This window comes from Brassica oleracea, chromosome C2 (assembly GCF_000695525.1).
Source record: "Brassica oleracea var. oleracea cultivar TO1000 chromosome C2, BOL, whole genome shotgun sequence".
NCBI lineage: Eukaryota > Viridiplantae > Streptophyta > Magnoliopsida > Brassicales > Brassicaceae > Brassica > Brassica oleracea.
The window spans coordinates 24,432,000-24,451,360 of record NC_027749.1 but is presented as its reverse complement, the minus strand read 5'-3'; the positions used below and the strand labels follow the sequence as shown (position 1 = coordinate 24,451,360).

The following is a 19,361-nucleotide window of genomic DNA, read 5'->3' as shown; positions in this document are numbered from 1 at the left end:
CATTTTCTTTTGACCCAATTTTTTTTTTCTCAGTCCAGCGAAAGATCGAGACGAAATTGAATTGAACTGCCAGAGAGACTTGAGCAACTCCAAAATCGAATCTTGACTTTCGAGAGCGATCAAGGAACGAGAGGGGGAGGGAACGGTTTTTTTTTCTTTATGGGGAGCTTATCTTTCTGCCTTGTATTTCCTCTCAATTGTGTTGTTTCTTTCTCTCTCTGTTCGTCTTCTTCGTTTTGAGCCTTTCCTTTGTTCTGTCTGTGTCGTCGACATCTTCTTGCCTTTTACGGAACTTTTCTTATTTTGTTCGGTGATGGCATACACTGTAAATTCGAAATGTACAAAGGGTGTCTTCTGTAATATGTTTTGACTCCCAGTACCGTAGAGAAATATATGATTTAAGTGTTGTATCCTAAGTTACATTTGAACTGATATACTAACTTTTTTTTTTTTTTACAACAATAATAACTAAACTAAAATAAAGGTCTTATCGACTCGAAAAATCAAGCCGGTGTGGTGGAATCAACATAAAACACAGCTGAAAGGGAACTCCAAGCACTTCGTGCAAGCTTGTCCTCCACTAGATTAGTTATTTTTAAGGGAGAATTGGTGAAATAACCAAAAAAAAAAATCAAAATTAGATTTTTAATCAGAGAGAAGATAGAAAGAAATAGGAAGGGAAAGGAAGAGAGAGAGAGAATGTAGTTTTGGTTGCTTATTTAATTTAAGTTTTTTTTTTTAGTTACTGGAAGCAATTTCCCTAGTATTATTAAATTTTTAATTTTTTCAAATATTACAAATAATTTAAGTAGTGAATTTTATAAGATTTGTTGTAATTTTAAAATATTTTAACGAATTTTTTAGTTAAAGATATCAAATTCAATCTTACATTTTATATAAAATTTTAGAATATTTTAAATAAAATCACAATAATTTTCATAATTCATCCAAAATCATCTGAAAACGCATCTTCATATAATACATACACAAATGTTGAACAAAAAAAGTACATAGACAAATTCACATACTACCACAAGAGTAATATCTTTGTTACTTAGGGATAAACATATTCATTGCATTCTTTTTGACATATATACATACCTATGTACAGTCTTTTGTTCTTTCATATCTGAAGAATGGCAAGAAGGTTGTTATGTAATGGATCAGAGACATGATCAACAAGATTTTGTACAGGTCCTTTCCCTGTGAAAGCAGCTTGTGCATAGAATCCGAGCCACGCCACCATCGCTAGTCTCCCGTTTTTGATCTCTTTGACCTTGAGATCTTCAAAAGCTACAGGGTCTTGGGAGAGGTTCAAGGGATCAAAAAGCGTTCCTCCTGGATAGTTTATGTCTCCTGGCAAGTATATTCCCAGTGGCTCCAAGGCCTCAATGCCACAGTATCTTGCATATTCCGGTCCTACCTGTAAACAGGAAACAAAAGTTTTTAAGAGAAATTATGAGTTGATGAAGCATATATGTGTGAGGTATAGTTACCATCAAGAGTGCTTGGCAAATGGCTATAACAATGACACCTTGGCTTCCAGCTACGTGAAGCCCTGGGATGCCTAGGTAGTCCAACGTCTCTCCCTAGTGAAAAAAAAAATGAAATGGTTGTATATAGATTAACTGAGCCTGAGAGATGCCATTGACTTGCTAGTAGACTAGTATTCCTTCAATTTTATAATATATGATGTTTTAGTTGTCTTAAAATGTAAGATGTTCTGACATTTTATATGTTAACTTTGATTTTATTAAAAAACATTTAACCAATTAGATTTTACAGCATTTTTTTTATAATTGATTTAGTTATTTTTAATTTATATATTTAAAAATACTTGTAAGAGAAAAGTGAATTTTCTTAATCTTTGTGATTTAACCCAAAACATCATACATTATAAACATTAACAACTTTGGTAGATGTTAGGTTAATGAACAAGAACCTGAAGCTTAGAGTAACCGACTCGCCACCATACGGGTTCAACAAAATGAAAAGCTCCAGTAAGATCAAACACTTCTGGGATCAGAGCACCCAACGCTGCAAGCATGGCCCAACGAGCATGAAGTATTTCAAAGCTGGAATAACAAGTAAGCATGAGGACAATTACACCTTAGAGATAGCTATAGGAGTCATGATGATAGCGTCAAAGTCCTGAACATTGCAAGGAGAAGACTCACTTGAAGTACTTATCGAAGTTCAAACGATCCTTGCCAAGACCAGCAACGTCGAATCCGTAATCACCAGGAAGCTCTCCTGTAAGGTAAGTAGGATAATCATAGGGGATGGGACCAAACCAACGGGGACGTTCTTGTCCATACCACTTGCTGCACACTTGCAGGAACAAACCAAAGGAAGCAACGTTACAATAAAGCATTTGTCTTTACAAACTTTACTACGTCAAACAGAGTGTTTTAATTCAATTAACATACCTGTCGGCTCTAGCCTTCTGAGCTTTGGCGTTGAATCTTGTAGCATTCTCCACGGCTTCTTTCTTTTTCTCTTCCAATCTCCGCCGTAGAGATTCTCCCAGTGAGCTATTCGCGATTAATTTAACCGCTGTGAACGGAATCGCCGAGAAAACCAGCACACCGGCGAGCTAAAAAGACGACAGCGAGAGTCAACAAAGGAAGAAGAAGAAGCTGAGGATCAATCACTCAATGAAAACAAACCTCTTGCCATGAAGCTCTGCAAATCGAACGGGGCCTTTTCACGGCGAGTCTACGACGAGGCGGCTCAGGCAGGAGTCCCCTGGGAAGAGAGTGGAAGGACGAACAAGTCGAGGACAGAGACAGCATATCCTGAAACAGAGCCATGGTTTCGGCTCTCCTTTGAATCTTGATTTGTTTTTTTTTATTTAACTGATTCGGACAACAGCTTAATTTTCTAAGTTACGGGTCTGTTGACGTGTCTTGATATTAACCTGAACTTTTCACATCCTTCCTGGGCCGGATATTTTAGGCCCAATCAATTATTGGCTACGGTCCTACGGAGCATCCTTTACTTTGATGATCTGTGGGTCAAGTCCTTTCTTACGCCGGGGCAGTATCGGTTCGGTTTGGACAGGACATTTCGGATATTATTGGATACTTCGAATAGGGAGTTAGAGGATCTATATAAACCGGCAAGTTTTCGGTTCAGATTGGTTTGGGTAGTTTCGAATTTGACATGTTCAAATTGTAAAATTAGAAACCGAAAAATACTAAAAAGGATTTAGCTGTCGTTTGGTTCTGGTCCCGGTTCAATTATTTTGGGTAGTTGAGATGAAATATCGAGTATTTAAGATGGTTCAGATAAAAAAACCTCGGACAAATCGGATTGTTTTGGATATTTTGGATAAAAATATTCGGATACTTTCAAATAATTTTGGGTAATTTGGTATTTTTTGATAATTTGTTTTTCAAATACTTTCGGATATTTTAATAGATATTTCAATTTTATATAGTAATATTATGTGTATATATAATTAATATTTTAATATATTTGGATACTAGTTCGGTTTCAATTGGTTATTTCAAATATAAAATTATAGAACCCATTTAGATATTTGAGGGTTTCGGTCTAGTTCTGGTTTTGTTTCGGTGTTGGTTCGAGTTTTCAGTTCTGTTGTTTTTCGCCAATGCCTACTCTCTCTAGTGCGCTTCTCTAATCTTCAGTTAGTACCTTTTTCAATCTCTCCTCTTTTGTGCTTCTTTCACTCATATCTCTATGGTGCGTCCCGCTCTCTATGAACCCTTCTTACGTTTAGCATAGTATTATTACTTCTGATTTGTGTATCAAAAGGCTTTTCTAGCTTTCAACGTTTTCAAGGAAATATATCTATTCTATAATGATGGTCTTCAATACATGATCTAATCATCTACAAGTTCAGATCTTGAATGAATGGAATAAAACAATACATATAGCAAGCTCAAGGTGTGGTGAAGAGTGAACTAAGCCACAAGCCACATGAAGAATGTGGGCCAAACAGTGAGTGAAACTGAAGCCAAAGCGTAAGTCCAGAGCAGAATCACTGAGCATTCACTTTCCCCAGCTCCAAACAACTGAGTTATTGTACCTGCCGAGTAAGTGATTCAAACAGTTAATAAAGCAACCAATACTATTCTCTTACATTAAGAGAGTTAGTGTTTGCATCAACGAACCTAGATTCATTGCTGGTGGGACAGCATATTGTAGAAGAAGAACGAACTGGTACAAAGGCTCTGAGGTAATCAAATCAAACTTGTATGCTCCTCTTACGATTAAAACACCACTTATAGGCAAGAATATGTAACGTGCAACCAAGACGCCAACAATGCTTGATTTTTTCATTCCTGAACTTCTCATACCTTTGAGTAGGTTTCCTCCAATGATCAATGTCATAGCAGGAATGGCCCCATCTCTTTAACAAGACATAGAAGAGAGCTAGGTTAAAAGCTTACGAGTGAGTGACATTTTTTAACTATGATCATGACTTTTTTTTACCCCACTAAAGTTACTGAGTCTTGAAGCACTCCTAGAGGAGCTCCATTGCCGATGATTAGCTTCCTTATAGGAGTAATTAGCCCGACCACAAGCGCGATCATCTGAAGACAAAACAGAGCTAAGAAAGATTACCGTAGTGTGAAATGAATATATTCCCTCTTTTCTGAAATATATGATGTTTTTAAGAGTTTTTATGTTTTCAAATGTACTATGTTTCGATTTTTTTTTAATATTAATTTTAGTTTTATGAAAAACTGTGTGATCATTAGTGTTTTTTTTATAATTGATTGAATTAGTTTTATTTTATATTTTTAAAGCTATTTTTAGGAAAAAATGTATGTTTTCAATCCTGTGCATTTAACCAAAAGAAACAGAGCTAGTACATTTTTACCGCAGCAATAGTCGATGGAGCAAATATTGTCCTTAAATTGACTTTCCCAGACAGTGAAACCATTCTTCTCTTGACTTTGTCCCACCTCCCAACCTGTCACACACTCACACATCTAGTCATTACCTAAAGGATAAGCTCTGATGAACGAATAGTTGTTGATCAAGTGATGAGACCTTTTGGTTATCTTCTTCTTCTTTAGAAGAAATCAGTGGGACTTTGCAGCTGGATTCAATAGAAGGTTGAGTTTCAATGGGAGAGTTTGTTAGCACCCGCATAAGATTGTATACGTATGTCCATATGTAAATTGACCCCATCTGATTAACATTACAAAAGTATATATATCATAGACTCATAAGGCCTTGAAGAAGTAGTAGAAAATGGTAACTTACAGCCATGGAGAGTGCAACATAACCAACTCCATACTTCTGACAATTCTCAGGATCTCCAAAGGGACCTCCTTTCTCTTTACAAACAGCTGGAACAATGATTAGTGGCATGTTTCCCAGATTCCCTGTTTTAATTTCATTATTAAGAAACAAAAAAAAACAGAATCTGAAAATATTAAGAGACATCATGTTAGGTTTTGTTACCAGCAGCACAACAACCAACAGTGAGACCACGAAGATGGGAAGGAGGTTTAGTGATGAGAATAACAATCCAGCCTAAGAACGAACCAATGATGAATGTAAGCAGAACATTAACCGGCATGAACCACCTAAGACCACAAAACATCATTTATCTTATTATATAAACCAGAGAGTACAAAAGATTTAAACTCCAGATGAAAAACACTTACATTTGCATCAAGCTTTCATATGTAACACTATTAGCTAAACGGCTTCCAATAAGGGAAGGACTAAACACATAGAAGACAATCTATACATACAAAACAGAAGTTAAAAGTCATCGAAGTGTTTAGATACATGAATGAAGAGGGTAAAGTAATAAACGGACGTTGTTCAAAAATTTGCGAGCATCTTGACCAAGAAGATTGACTCCGTCAAGAGCCATATAGAATCCAACTGTTGTTATCAGCAGAATCTCCACAACTGGTTTTGATGAAGTTATGAACAGATGCAAAAGCTTCATCATCTCTCCTTCCTCAAAGCTAATATCTGCAAACATAAACGTGATTTCAGTTGTTGCATATGGATTTGACCAAAACAGAGCTCGAAAATACTCTCTCGTAAACCTGAAAATATATCTCCGGTAACAAATAAATAATTATTTTTGGAATATTCCGCCGGAAACTCCAGAAAAGAAACGAAACCTTTACACTATTTTCTCTCTATATGAAAGAGAAAATGCGTCTGGCGTTACAATTGCATGGCCGGCCGCCTCTATACGCTATTTATATTCTTTGTTTATAATTAAAAAGTAAACAAATGTTTTTTAAGTGACAAAGAAAGTAAATTATCCCCTTTTCCATTGAGGATAGGAAAATTATTATTCTATGCCTTTTCAACAATTATTATTCTATCCCTTTGGGATGAGAATTTCCTATTTTATCTACAGAATATTAATTTACTTTTAGTTTTAATATCATAAAAATTGTACAACTTGGTATGCGGACGTGTCAGACTTGTCAAACATTTTTTATATTGTTTTGTTTTCGTATGTAAAAACATTTTATATTTTTTAATCTTTCTGTAAAAACATCCTAATGATTTGAAACTTTTTGTTTCTGGTATAAGTAAAAATTTCAAGAAACAACTTAATCATTCGTTGGAGCTCAAACAAAGCTACAGGCTAAACAGACTGTTACGTCTCTATAGTACTTATAATATATACAGCTTAATTTCCACCAGTTTTGGAAAAGACATGCAATTCTTTGTTTTGTTTCCTAGATTGTCGTATGTGTATCTGTATGCATGAAAACAAAGGTACAGGCTTTGTCTGAGAACAGTTATTATCGGACTGTCGTCATGCCTTTCGTCACAGCGACTGCGAAGTGTCTCGATGTTTTAATTCGTGGTTCTCGTCGGAAGTAGAGTTATCGCATAGTGTTCATCGAACGGTGAAAAAAATTGATTATTTTGTTTTTTTTTTTAGAAACAGTTTCTTTTTGTTACTACTAATTATGAAATGCCCTTTCTCGAAAATTTTTTTACTAAAAACTTTCTGTGCTTTTTACTTGGACATTTTTCATACAAACTAAAAAAATGAAATATATTTATGCTCTTTTTAATTATATAGATTTAACCAATAATTTTGAAATAAATAAAATTACTCACAAAATCAATGCATTTTGTAATTAATACTAATAAATATAAATTGTATTAAATTTCTAAAATGACAGTTTTTATAATAAAAAATGTCAAAATGACATTTTTATAAAACAAAGGAAATAGTAATTGGTTATATCTTTAATCAATTACAACACTACATTTATTAGAACGATCAGCATTCATCTTTATTAAAAAGGAAAAAAAACAATCAGCATTATTTCTCCCCTGATGTTGAAAGTCACAAACCGTGTTTTATAGATAGGCTAGGCAATATGATTATAAAAATAAATTATTTACATCAATATATTGGACATAGCATCAAGTTAATAGCAATGCCAGCGCCGGGAGCTTCTAGGACAGGTGGTTTGCGTACCACGTCAATCTCCCAGGCATCTCGGATTCGATCTGCGCCTCCTGCGGTGAGGTTGAAGGGCCAACTGGACCGGCCCGTTGTGGCCTGTAATAAGTTGACAAAAAAAACAGCAATGCCAGCAAATGATTAGCTATTATTCAGTAAATATACAATGGTATAAGTCAGAGTGAAAAGATGATAAGTGAGTCTAGTGACGACTTACTTTACCGTATACTGACAAAGAAACAAAACGATTAGGTTAAAGTAGAGCTTTTCGATGGGACGAAGGAAAAGGTCAGAAACAAACACAAAACAAAGAAGCATATTCATATAAATATATGTGAATTAATCATTACCGGCGGAAACTAAAATGTGAATATCTATTTAATGTACGTAGTAGGTACATTAAAGTAAATAGCTTGCTTTACAGTGAACATTAATTTCATACAAAATTATAAAAGCAAGCACAGTGGATGGCATCTCCACAAATTTTGTTAGAAAAAAAAATAGTAAAACATTTTCAAAAAAAAAAAAATAGTAAAACAAAGAAAAAATAGAAATGAGGAAGAAAAAAAAGGAGAGAAAGCGAAGAACGATTCTTCATCTACAGACTTATTTTGAGTCCAAGTGTTACATTTTCAGTGTCAACATTATTTAATGGTAGAATGTTTTCAAAGAAAATTTCGGAGAAACTTCGTCACTGCAGATGTCCTAAGAACTTTAAAACCAAAAATAAAATTAATTATGCAAATAAATAGTATATCGTAGTGGGCTTAATTAGTACATGCGTGGTAAAGAAGTATGGAGACGGAGATACTAAAACCCAAGACCATGCCAATGGTACTGATAAGCAATAGATATACTGAAACCAAGACCATGCCAAAAGCATCCAAAACAAACCCCACAAAAATAATGACTGGTCTGACTTTTTCTTCTTGGTTCGTCAATAATTGGAAAAAAAATACATTTGTTCTAGACTATACCGACCTTAAAATCAAGCAATGAACTTGTCGTAAAGGTGGGATACACTTATAATAAAGTTCTCTTGTAATTCGAATCCTACAGATTCTTTTTATAAAAGCACTTAACTGCAAGACTTGCGAAGTAATTAAGCGTTTAAGGCACACACTAATTAACCTAATATGCCAATAATACCACAATCGAATGATATGTCATTGTAGCATTTTAGGATCGAATCCACAAAGAACTAATGATCTATAACACCAAGAATACACAAGCTTCCTTAATCTAAGCAAACAAGAATATGAATGATTTTGTAACAAGCTAATGTCCTAGGAATATAAACAAGATGATCTCAAATCCAATCAAGAAATACGTGCAAGAACTTTCAATCAAATGCTAAGGATGGATCCATGGGCAAAAGATAATTGATATAAGGTGATCAAGGTTCAATCTAGAATGTTCAAAGAAAACAATCAACAAGTCTATAGGTCTAGATCTCATTCAAAATAGATTAATCCACTCCCGTGATAATAACCCCTATGATAGTCATGCATCAAACATCAACTCCCGTTGGCTAACACATTCAAGCATGCATATATCACAAGTCTACTAACCAGGTAAACATCTCGGACATCAACTGCCGTTGGCCAAATATGTAAAAGACAATGCTAAGTTCATTCAAGCATTTTAACAAACGCCTTCTGGGCGTAAAATAGCTTAAGGTCTTAGATGAGAGTGATAAGTCTAATCTAGTATTAAGAACACTTAGAAAGCATAGAACAATGTTAATCAAGCAATTAACATCCTAAATATCCACTTAATCACCCTAATCTATCTAATCCATGAATCACAAGGTCACTACTCACTAATTTCCATGAGAAACCTTAAACCCATGTAAGGATCAAGGCTAATCATGTTAATGAGCAAGAGAAACACAAATATAAGATGAAGTACTTCCTTAGATTATCAAAAGATTCAAGCTTTTACAAGTTTAGACAAAGTCTTGAGAGAAAATGAGATAAAACTAGGGTTTTTAGGTCTAAATCTATTTATAGAGGTGTACAAGTCGTGATGGTTTAATTGAATTAAACCGGGTCAAACCGGATTAAACCGGTCAACAAATTGGTTTCGCATCAGATCACCAAAGCGAGCGGTCTCTTATTCCCGCTTCACCAAGCCGCTCCATGGGTCGCGTGAAGTGCAACGACTCGGCCTTCCCGCTCTGTGTGGCTGCTCCCGGGCTCGCTACTTTCCCGAGCGGGTACGTCTTCCCGCAACTGAAGAACGCTGTGAGCTATGCTCCAGATACAACGACTTCTCGTCCCCGCTGGCATCAAACCGCTGTAGCCCGAGCTTGGAAACTATGGTCCGTCGTCTCTGTTCTACTAGAGCCTCTCCTCTCCGGCCATCAAACAGCTATACTCGTGCTTGACTTCTTCTTCCTCGCCTTGACCAAGTCGTGACTGCGCCACCGTATCATCGCCTATGGGTTTGAGCTTCTCTCTGACGCGACTCAACTTCTTCGGTTGATGTGTCTCTGTGCGTCTCCTCTTCCTTGCCAAATCAAACTCGAGCCCAAGTCTCCATCGTGAAACAAGCTTCTCCGGCGGAGGCATCAAGCTCTCTGGTCGTAACTCGTCATCGGCTTCTCCACCACGGGATCTCTGGTCCAAGTCATCTCCTCCCCGCAGTGATCAGCTCCCTCGTCGTCGTTGTGCTCCGAATCCGGCGAGAAGAAGATCGAACAACTCCAATGGTGATTTCCCAGAAGTTTGCAAAACAGGTCCCTCAACTGCTGGTTACTTACAAATCGGCCCAATACTTTGGAATGTGCAGAAATGACCTCACGAATTGACCCATAGACTTCAGATTGTGCAATCAAGACCCTCGGATGTGCAGAATGGTCCCCTGACTCTTGATGGTTCTCAAACTGGCCACAAACTCTGTAATTTGCATGTATAACCTTGCGATTTTGCACCAAACTTCTCAAATGTGCAATCCAACCCCTAATGCATACAAATGAACAAATATATGCAATGTAGACACCTAAATGCAATTCAAAACACAAGTATGATTCAGAAATAGATGCTAAAAACTATGAAAATCATGAGATATCAACCCCCACATTAGTCATTTACTTGTCCACAAGTAAACTTTCAAAAACTCAAAATGGAGAGGCTTACAATGTGAGTTGATAACCAAAAGAGACACTTTCTAGCTTTCAAGTTGACATCCTAAGAAAAACATAGCAAATAACATGAGCAAATACTTTTATTACACTCTAGCTTTCCAAGGCCTATCAAGACTTTTTTATCTCTACACAAGTTGTAATGCCATTCAATCAACAAGTTCTTTAGCTAACCCTCACATTCATTCAAACACACACACACACAAGGTGAATTCTTGCAAATGGATATTTGATCTCAATCATTTGGCTTGGTGAGAGAAGATGGTCTAATGTGAAGAAAGATGAGTTTCAAATGCATTTTTTTATAGTGACTCACACTCAAGAATAGGAGCAAGAACATTATGCAAAATTTATCTAAGAAAATGAGCAATTCATGCATACAATGACTTGTTCTCATCATTCTACCCCTTTCCTAAATGATTTCAAGCTCTACCATTCTTCTTTTCATCATCCCAAAACCCAAAGATACACTCATTTTCATCTCTCACCAATTGAACACATTCTCATTTCTTATTTTTGCCAACTAGGGATTTTTTTTTAATTCACTCAGCTCTTTTATTTTTCATTTCCCCACTCTTTTCATGTTTTTTTTTCCTTTTATTCTAAAGGGGATTCTATTTATAAACACAAGAGCCCTTTTTTTTTTTTAAAAAAAAAGAAAATCCCTAGTGGCTTTTTTTTCTTTTCTCACTCTTTTTGGTTCATTTCTTTTTACTCTTTCTGTTTTACTCAAATCCCAATCCCAAGATCAAAATCAAGCATACGAACCCAACAAACATCCTAGAGGCTAGCTCAAATGAGGTCCTAATGCTAGCCAAAGATGAGAACAATTCATTGTCACTCCTAATACTCTCAAGATTTTGCACATGACATGCTATCAATAAAAAGCCTCACTCAAGCAAATTAATGTTGGCTTCAAAGAATGGTGAGGGTTAATAGGTATGGAAGTGCCATTTGGGTTAACAAAGATTGGTACAAAGAGAGAAAGATAACCCAAATGTGTATAATATCCATGATCAAGTATGCAAATGCCCATATGCAAGAGAGATTAAGTTCATAAAGCCCTAGTTCATTTGGAGTTGGTTTCAAGAACAATGCCAATCATCAAGCAAACAACATGTTTCAAGAAGAGTTTTCAAGGCTCGAAGCTTACAAGCTTTTTCAAGAGATGCTTAAGCGCAGTGATCAGCTCCCTCGTCGTCGTTGTGCTCCGAATCCGGCGAGAAGAAGATCGAACAACTCCAATGGTGATTTCCCAGAAGTTTGCAAAACAGGTCCCTCAACTGCTGGTTACTTACAAATCGGCCCAATACTTTGGAATGTGCAGAAATGACCTCACGAATTGACCCATAGACTTCAGATTGTGCAATCAAGACCCTCGGATGTGCAGAATGGTCCCCTGACTCTTGATGGTTCTCAAACTGGCCACAAACTCTGTAATTTGTAAGTATAACCTTGCGATTTTGCCTCAAACTTCTCAACTGTGCAATCTTACCCCTAATGCATACAAATGAACAAATATATGCAATGTAGACACCTAAATGCAATTCAAAACACAAGTATGATTAAGAAATAGATGCTAAAAACTATGAAAATCATGAGATATCATGAAGATAATTTTTTCTTTGTTGGAAGAGCTAAAGAAAGCATATATTTGGTATTATGTTGTTGCTTAGCTAAATTAAAAAAATAAAATATACTAAAGATAGAGGAATGGTAGAGGCTCTCCCTTCTCTCTTAATGTTGAGAGAGAAAGAGATCTCGCGGTGGTTCCTCATATCTTCTTCTTTCTTGATCTGTATCATAGTTTTTGGTACACTGTGGTCTCTTCGTCATGGTGTAGCCGGCCTCGACTTCGGTGGTTTGCGACCTTTTCGGTTGAATCATCCGACTTTAGTGATTCCGGGGGTGGAGGCTCTCTATGCTCTGCGCCGCCGGCTCTTAACCATAGCCCTCTCGTCTTGTATCCGTTTAAAGGCGAAGGTTCGGTATTCTGGGTTTGATGTTTGGATGTGGCGGAGGAGATATCGTTGATGACGAGGAAGTTCTCCGCGAGATGGTGATGTGGATTTGTGTGATGCTTTCTTCTTTTGTGTTTGTGGCGTACGGGGTTGGATGAGCTCTCGAACTGTCGATTGATGCTCTCTAATACTTGGAACACAGAAGATGAAGGGCAAGCTGATGAAGATGGTGGTTTGATGATTGTAACCCTGTTCCTGGCAGGTATTCTGGTGGCTCTGTTGGTTCCGATGAATCTCTCCGGCGTGAATCTCGATTCGGCGGAGAATCTGAAGCGGCTTTCCTTCCGCTCGACGCGTGTCTTTCCCCTCTTCTTTTCATTACACGTGGTATGCACGTGTGTTTCTTGGGGGTTTCGGTTCCTGGGTGGATTTGGTTGGGCCTTTGGGTCTCGACTGTGTTTTTTTTTTTGTTGCCCGTCTGTGGGCTTGGTTTTAAGTTTATCGTTTGGGTTTTTAATAGCATGCTTGTACATTATGTTTTTTTGGTTTTATAAATATCAGACGGAAAAAAAAAAAGAAATGTTGTTGCTTAGCTATGATGCAAAAGTACACGTGATGAACGTGAATCAAAGATGTGTCAATCACCGGTATATACGGGGACACTCATTTAATGTTCGTCAATTAAACCTACACATGTGACATACTTGAAGATTTTGATTTGACTTATTGGAGATTTGGGAATCAAAGGCTATTTAAAAATGGTCCCAAAGTCAATATATTTCGGAATTAAAGAATTATTTTCTGTAGCATTCTACATGCTTTGAATTTCCACATTGGTATCATTAGACCACGGGGTAACTCCGGTGTTTAACCACTTAAAAAAAAAAAAAATTAAACACCAGTGTTTAAACAAACGCAGTAAACGTCGGTTGTTTCCACTGTTTGCACTGTTTGCGGGCTCCACTAACATGTGGCGGCCCGCAATTAGTTTATTTTTAATTATTTTTTTTAATCAGACAAAAATAAAAAAATAAAAAAAAATTAAGCATCCCATATGGGGTGCTAGCTATGCAGATGATCTTAGGTTCTCAGTTATTTCCACTGAGAGTAGTGCGAACGAGAAGATCACCATCACCCTTATAAGGTTGTAAGTAAACATATATTTTATAGTTTGATACTAGGATGTGGATGGTGTAAAGGTATTAACGGTCAAGAATCGAATGTTCGATTAACGTTAGTAGGAAGGCTGAAGGATGCAACCAACAAGTACTGCATGGCCATAAATTTGGAATGTTATGTATATGTTTGGGCTGACTTTAAAGGGCTTAAACTAGGCCTTACTTGCGTCGCGTTGCTTTTTGTGATCCATTGTTAGGGTTTGGCTACTTTCTCCGCTACCACCCGCAAACGCAGCTTTTGCGGTCGGTAGTGGTTGAAAGTGTTTCGAAACAATCATACAAAACGCTACAAATCAGTTTAAACCGCTCTAAACCTCTTAAAATCAAAAGTTGGTTCCAGTTTGCAGTTGCGGGAGGTTGCAGGTAGAAAAATAAATATAAAATTATTTTCAAAATTATTCTAAAATTTTAAAATGGAAATATTATTAATAAAAATATATACATATTATATATATTAATTAAAATTCACAAACAGTATCATAATTTGTTTTATAAAAACTTAAAACTAACTATTTATTATAATTTTTAAACATTAATATACACGCATATATAGAGATATACACATATATGAAATAAAATATTTTTAAAAAAGTTTTAATATAAATCTTCAAAACAAATTTTATTAAAATTATAACTTTCAGCTAATTTAATTTTTTATAAATAAACATAATATTTTTTCATATTATATTGATAATTATTATATTTTATTACAATAATATTTTTTTATATTTTTATAATGTTATAATATTTTAATATGAGTAATTTATTATTAAATTGCTGCAATATCTTATAATCAACTAGTCACAAATATCCCGCAAACACAACAATTTTCAAACGTAGTGCTAGTCATAAAAAACGCTTAGTAACGTTTAAAACCGCAACCACCGCATCCGCAGATTCCCGCACCCGCAACCATAACTTCTCTGTTTGAACCAGTCGGACCCTTGATATAGAAAGCTTGCTCTGGTGAGGGTCCCTCATTTCTCTTGTTGGTTGATGATCTCTATGCTAATAGAGGTGTCAAAATGGGTCATGACCCATTGGTTGACCCAACCTAAGTTGACTCATTAACCAAAATTAACCGTTTATTTTTGATCCAATGGGTTAATGTGTCAACGGGTTAATGGATTAACATGTTAATGGGTTAATATGTTAAATATCTCTATTGGGTTGGGTCAACTCGGATCCATTTAGTTTTAAATTAAAAAAAAAATCCACATAATTTCATCTCATTTGTTGACCAAAAATAAAAAACTCACGTATCTCTCTCGCCATGAAAGGAGCTTGAAGCTCTCTCTCATCTCGCCGTCTCTCTCTCGCCATCTCTCTCTCGCCGTCTCTCTCGCTCGAGCTTGTATGTGTTCGTTTTTCTTCGTAGATCTTATATATGTTTCTGAAACTTGATTTGCTTTTGTTCATCAAGAGATCTCTGATTCACTTGGGTTTATGCTGAATTTGCTTGTTAATGTGTTTGAGAATTCTCTTATAATCTGGAATGCACTAACATTGTCTCTGTTTTCATCTTGCTTATAAACCATATGACAGGAAGCTATTGATCTTCAAGAGTATTCTAATGCAAAGCTTGAGAAGGTGGTGAGTCTCTTCTTTGAACGCAAATTTAGTTTTTTAATAGTACGTTTTGCTTGTGTTGGTGAATGAGTAAGCGCAGTTGTTAAGTTTTGTGGAATGTAAGAGAGGTTTTGTGGAATGTAAGAGAGGTTTATACATTAGCGTGTGTTGTTTGGATTTGTGTGGTCAAACGTGTTGATTTTTGGAGGAATCTAACTATCTGAACTTACATTTATTGTGTCGATGTGGAGTCGATTACATTAAATGTACCCATGTGGGGATTTGATTATATGTTGGCATCTTTAGAGTCTGTGTGAGCTGCAGTAAAATGGATATTGTTGTTTCGTGAACCGATGATACTGGATGTATCCATGTGGGACTAATTGTTGACATCCTTTAGAATTAGTTCTGCAGAATCCTGTAAGTTGCTTTTCAGATTAGAACTAGGTTGCGTGAGCTGCAGTAAACGGAGATTGTTTTCTTAAATAGTAACAACTTTGCTTTTCTGTTTCTTAAGTGTTTTGAGATGGGTTTCTCAGTTTGATCAACTTGGTCTTTAACTTAAAAATGGTTCATTATACTCACCCCAAACATAATAGTAACAAACTAACAACTTTACTTTTCTGTTTCTTAAGTGTTTTGAGATGGGTTTCTCAATTTGATCAACTTGGTCTTTAACTTAAAAATGGTTCATTATAAATATGTTGAGTTGATAGACCAACCATTAACCCATCTGACCCATTTAATTTAGTGGGTTATGGGTCAATCCATTTGGGTTATGGGTTGGATTGATTCATTTGATCCATTTTGACACTCCTAATGCACATGTATGTTGATTTACGAAAGAAAACAAGAGCACAATTTTTTTTTTTTAAACTATTGTTCCAATCAGCATTTAACACTTTTTATAATATTTAGCTTGTCATTTGTAAATGTGTGGAAAACATGCGATTCCTGATAAACTTAACAAAATGTTATGTTTTAATTCTTTTATTATATATATATATATATATGATAAAGAGTTTTATTTCAAATTAATCTAATTCTTTACATTAGTATAATATTGTTTGCAAGCAAAATTATAATTTCAATTTAATAGTTTTTCAAAATACTTCATATTAGTATTAGTTTGAAAAGAACTATATTATATTATTATTATTAAATTACTGATATGTAGCTTAGATTAATATTTCGGCATATAACATTTATCATTGAGTAATCTTTATTTATTTTTAATAAGTAGGAAATATTATTAAAAATCTATATTAATCCTCTAAGAAAATTTGTTAAATACTATAACGAATGTGACGTTTCTTGTATCCAAACATAATTAAGATTGAATTAGAATTACCTAAACTTTGTTCCCAGCCCAGTTCACATATGGTAGCATGCTTCATGGCCTATACGTAGCGTGTAGAATGTATATATCATTTTTTTTTGTGACAGATTTTATATACATCCAATCATAGCGGCTGCAACTGGATTGTTGATTTTCAGAGACACGCCTGGGCTGGGCTTACCTCAGTCGTTAGGGCATATCCATTCCCTATTCCCTAAAATGGAATGAAGTAAAAGTGAATATGGATCGATGAATGCTCCAACCCAACTTCATATTTTACTCCATAATAAAATTTATTTCATAAATGGAGTAATCTATTTTTTGTTTGTTCATCACTCCATTATAAAGTAGGAAATGGAGTAGGATTAGAGCAATTTTACTTCATTTTCACTAAAAAAAATTCACCATTTAATTTGAATGGAATGAAATACTCATTCCACTAATTCCACAACCAAATAGATAAAACACAAAGATAATTATTTCATAATACATTGGTCATGAATAAATGAAATGAATTTCATTCTATTTTTTATTGTATTCCTTTCCTACAATTTCATTTATTTTAATTCCATCAATTCCTAAATGTTTTACCAGTTACAAGTTACAACCAGCATATATTGTATTTACGTTTAACTAGTGGTATTCCGGCGCTACGCGCCGGGTTCATATGTTTTATTTTTAATAAATTTTAAATTAATTTTATAGTTTTAGTAAATAAAATATTTTCAAATATATGAAGATGCAAATATGTTGAAAGAGAATGATAATTTTTCTGATCCATTTGATAGTTGTTAGCGATCCTAGTATATCATTTTGTTTTGAAGTTGGTTAGGTGAAAGGGAAGAATCATAATTGGTTTTCATTGATCGATTCAATAAAAATATAATTAATAGTTGGTAGTCATAATACAGTTAATATAGTTGAACTTTAAACATAAAGTAAAGTTGATATTCGAAAAGAAAAAAATTTAGGACTGGAAAAATAATCTGAACCCGAAAATCTGAACCGAATCCGATCTGATGAAAATGAATCTGAACTAATCTGAATCCGACATAAATATCGAATGGATATTCTTTTATGATATTTCGGGTTATGGGTTTTATCCGAACCGAACTCAAACCTAAATAGATATTTGATAGAATCTGAAATATTCAAAATCCCAAAATGAACTTATACCAAACGGTCCAAACATGATTTCAATTTCTAATATGTATCTAAAATACACTACGATATTATTAACCATCTACATTTACAAATTTACTTTTGTCTCCTTATGTGTTTATCCACATCTATTGTTCCTAATTTGTTTCAGTGTTATTTAATGGCTGTATTAGATATGCTTTCTAATAGTGTATGCTGAATACTGCAACTATTTTTATTTTTTTGGTTCTTTACAATTTCAGATTCAGCATTTCTTTGGGAGTTCGTATTGTAAGGTGCTATTTTTCTTTTTGTTTGATATTTAGCTTAGATTATGACTGGAGATTACTTACCAAAACATCAAGAAGAAAAATAAGCATAATTGTTTATAAAATCACATAAAAGTTCTATGAATAAATTTGTGATCAAAGAAAATGAAATGAAAATTAAAATCATGAACCTGCTATATAGATAATAAAAATAATAAAAAGCTGTTGGATACATTAATACACATAAGTTGCAAATTATTATATGTGTTTGCTTGTGGTAAACATTCCTGTTTAGTATCTAATCGTAGTAATAATTTTGTAAGTTTCATGTTTTTATATGTTCGAGGGCCTTTTAATTTTTTTTTGCCCCGAGGTCTATCAAATGTTGAAGCCGGCCATGGACTTGACATTGCTTTATGTTGTTGTATTCAGATTCAAGGGATAGTAATTTTTAACTTTTTCGAGCTTGTTTTTTTGGTTTAGTCATAAAATGAATAGAGACCATTTTCTTATTTACTTCCTACATGTCTGTACTATATAATAGCAAGTATTTCATTAGGCCTGGGCGTTCGGATCGGGTTCGGACCGGTTCCTTTCGGGTCCGGGTTTTTTCGGGTCCTAAATATTTAGACCCAATAGATACTTAGAATTTTTCGGTTCGGGTTCGGGTCGGTTCTTCTCGGGTCCGGGTCGGTTCGGGTCTATAATTAAAATACCCATAAAATATCCGTAATTTTTCGGGTCCGGATCGGGTTCGGATATTTAGGATCTGAAAAGGACATGATATACCCAATTCCATCAACTTTAGTTGAATATTTGTCATATATATCTAAAATTTTACAAAACAACTTAAATGAAACTATTAATAATTAAAATAAAATATTTTGAAACTCTTAATTTTACATTTTAAAGCTTTATATTACTTTAAAAATGTTAAAAAATAAGAACAAATGTTGTTAACAAAAGATATTTCAACTAAATCATAAAATAATATATATAAAATAGAACACAAAAACATCATAGTTTTAGACCCTGTTCGAAAACGCGGGCGCCTAGCCGATTAGTCGGCCGACTAGGCGCTCGTCGGAACCGAACCGCCGCGATTTCACCAAATCGGTTCAACAAATCGTTAAACCGATTAATCAATAAAGTAACCGACTAATCGCTAAAAAATCGGATTAAAACCGATTTAAAGCGCTTAATAGTTGGACTTTGTTGACAAATTTTGGGCCTTAAAACGAAATCCCATTTGTCTGTGAATTAAGTAGACTTTGTCCCTGTATTTATAAGAGACTTCAACACCTCTCTTCCTCATTCTTAAC

At 34.9% G+C, this 19,361-nt stretch overlaps 2 protein-coding genes across 4 annotated transcripts; both read right to left on the bottom strand.

Annotated features, from left to right (window-relative positions):
* Positions 1 to 953: 953 nt before the first annotated feature.
* LOC106324736 (chlorophyll a-b binding protein of LHCII type 1) lies at positions 954 to 2,863 on the bottom strand. The gene is made up of 6 exons (XM_013762711.1): positions 2,670 to 2,863; positions 2,430 to 2,596; positions 2,178 to 2,324; positions 1,943 to 2,075; positions 1,497 to 1,589; positions 954 to 1,423 (listed from the first exon to the last, which is right to left on the bottom strand). Exons 1-6 carry the CDS (start codon positions 2,811 to 2,813, stop codon positions 1,124 to 1,126), a joined length of 984 nt encoding a protein of 327 aa, XP_013618165.1. The 5' UTR covers positions 2,814 to 2,863; the 3' UTR covers positions 954 to 1,123.
* Positions 2,864 to 3,799: 936 nt separating this feature from the next.
* On the bottom strand, positions 3,800 to 6,231 carry LOC106320629 (uncharacterized transporter YBR287W-like). Of its 3 annotated transcripts, none has more exons than XM_013759016.1 (10): positions 6,123 to 6,231; positions 5,807 to 5,967; positions 5,649 to 5,728; positions 5,443 to 5,567; positions 5,242 to 5,363; positions 5,026 to 5,166; positions 4,853 to 4,945; positions 4,462 to 4,562; positions 4,140 to 4,378; positions 3,800 to 4,054 (listed from the first exon to the last, which is right to left on the bottom strand). In XM_013759016.1, the coding sequence occupies exons 2-10, from the start codon at positions 5,942 to 5,944 to the stop codon at positions 3,930 to 3,932; spliced, it is 1,164 nt and encodes a 387-aa protein (XP_013614470.1). In that variant the 5' UTR covers positions 5,945 to 5,967; positions 6,123 to 6,231; the 3' UTR covers positions 3,800 to 3,929. The 3 variants fall into 3 exon arrangements, with proteins under 3 accessions (XP_013614470.1, XP_013614465.1, XP_013614461.1); XM_013759011.1 differs by having other exon boundaries at positions 6,045 to 6,183; XM_013759007.1 differs by having other exon boundaries at positions 5,807 to 6,183.
* Between the last annotated feature and the right edge of the window lie 13,130 nt (positions 6,232 to 19,361).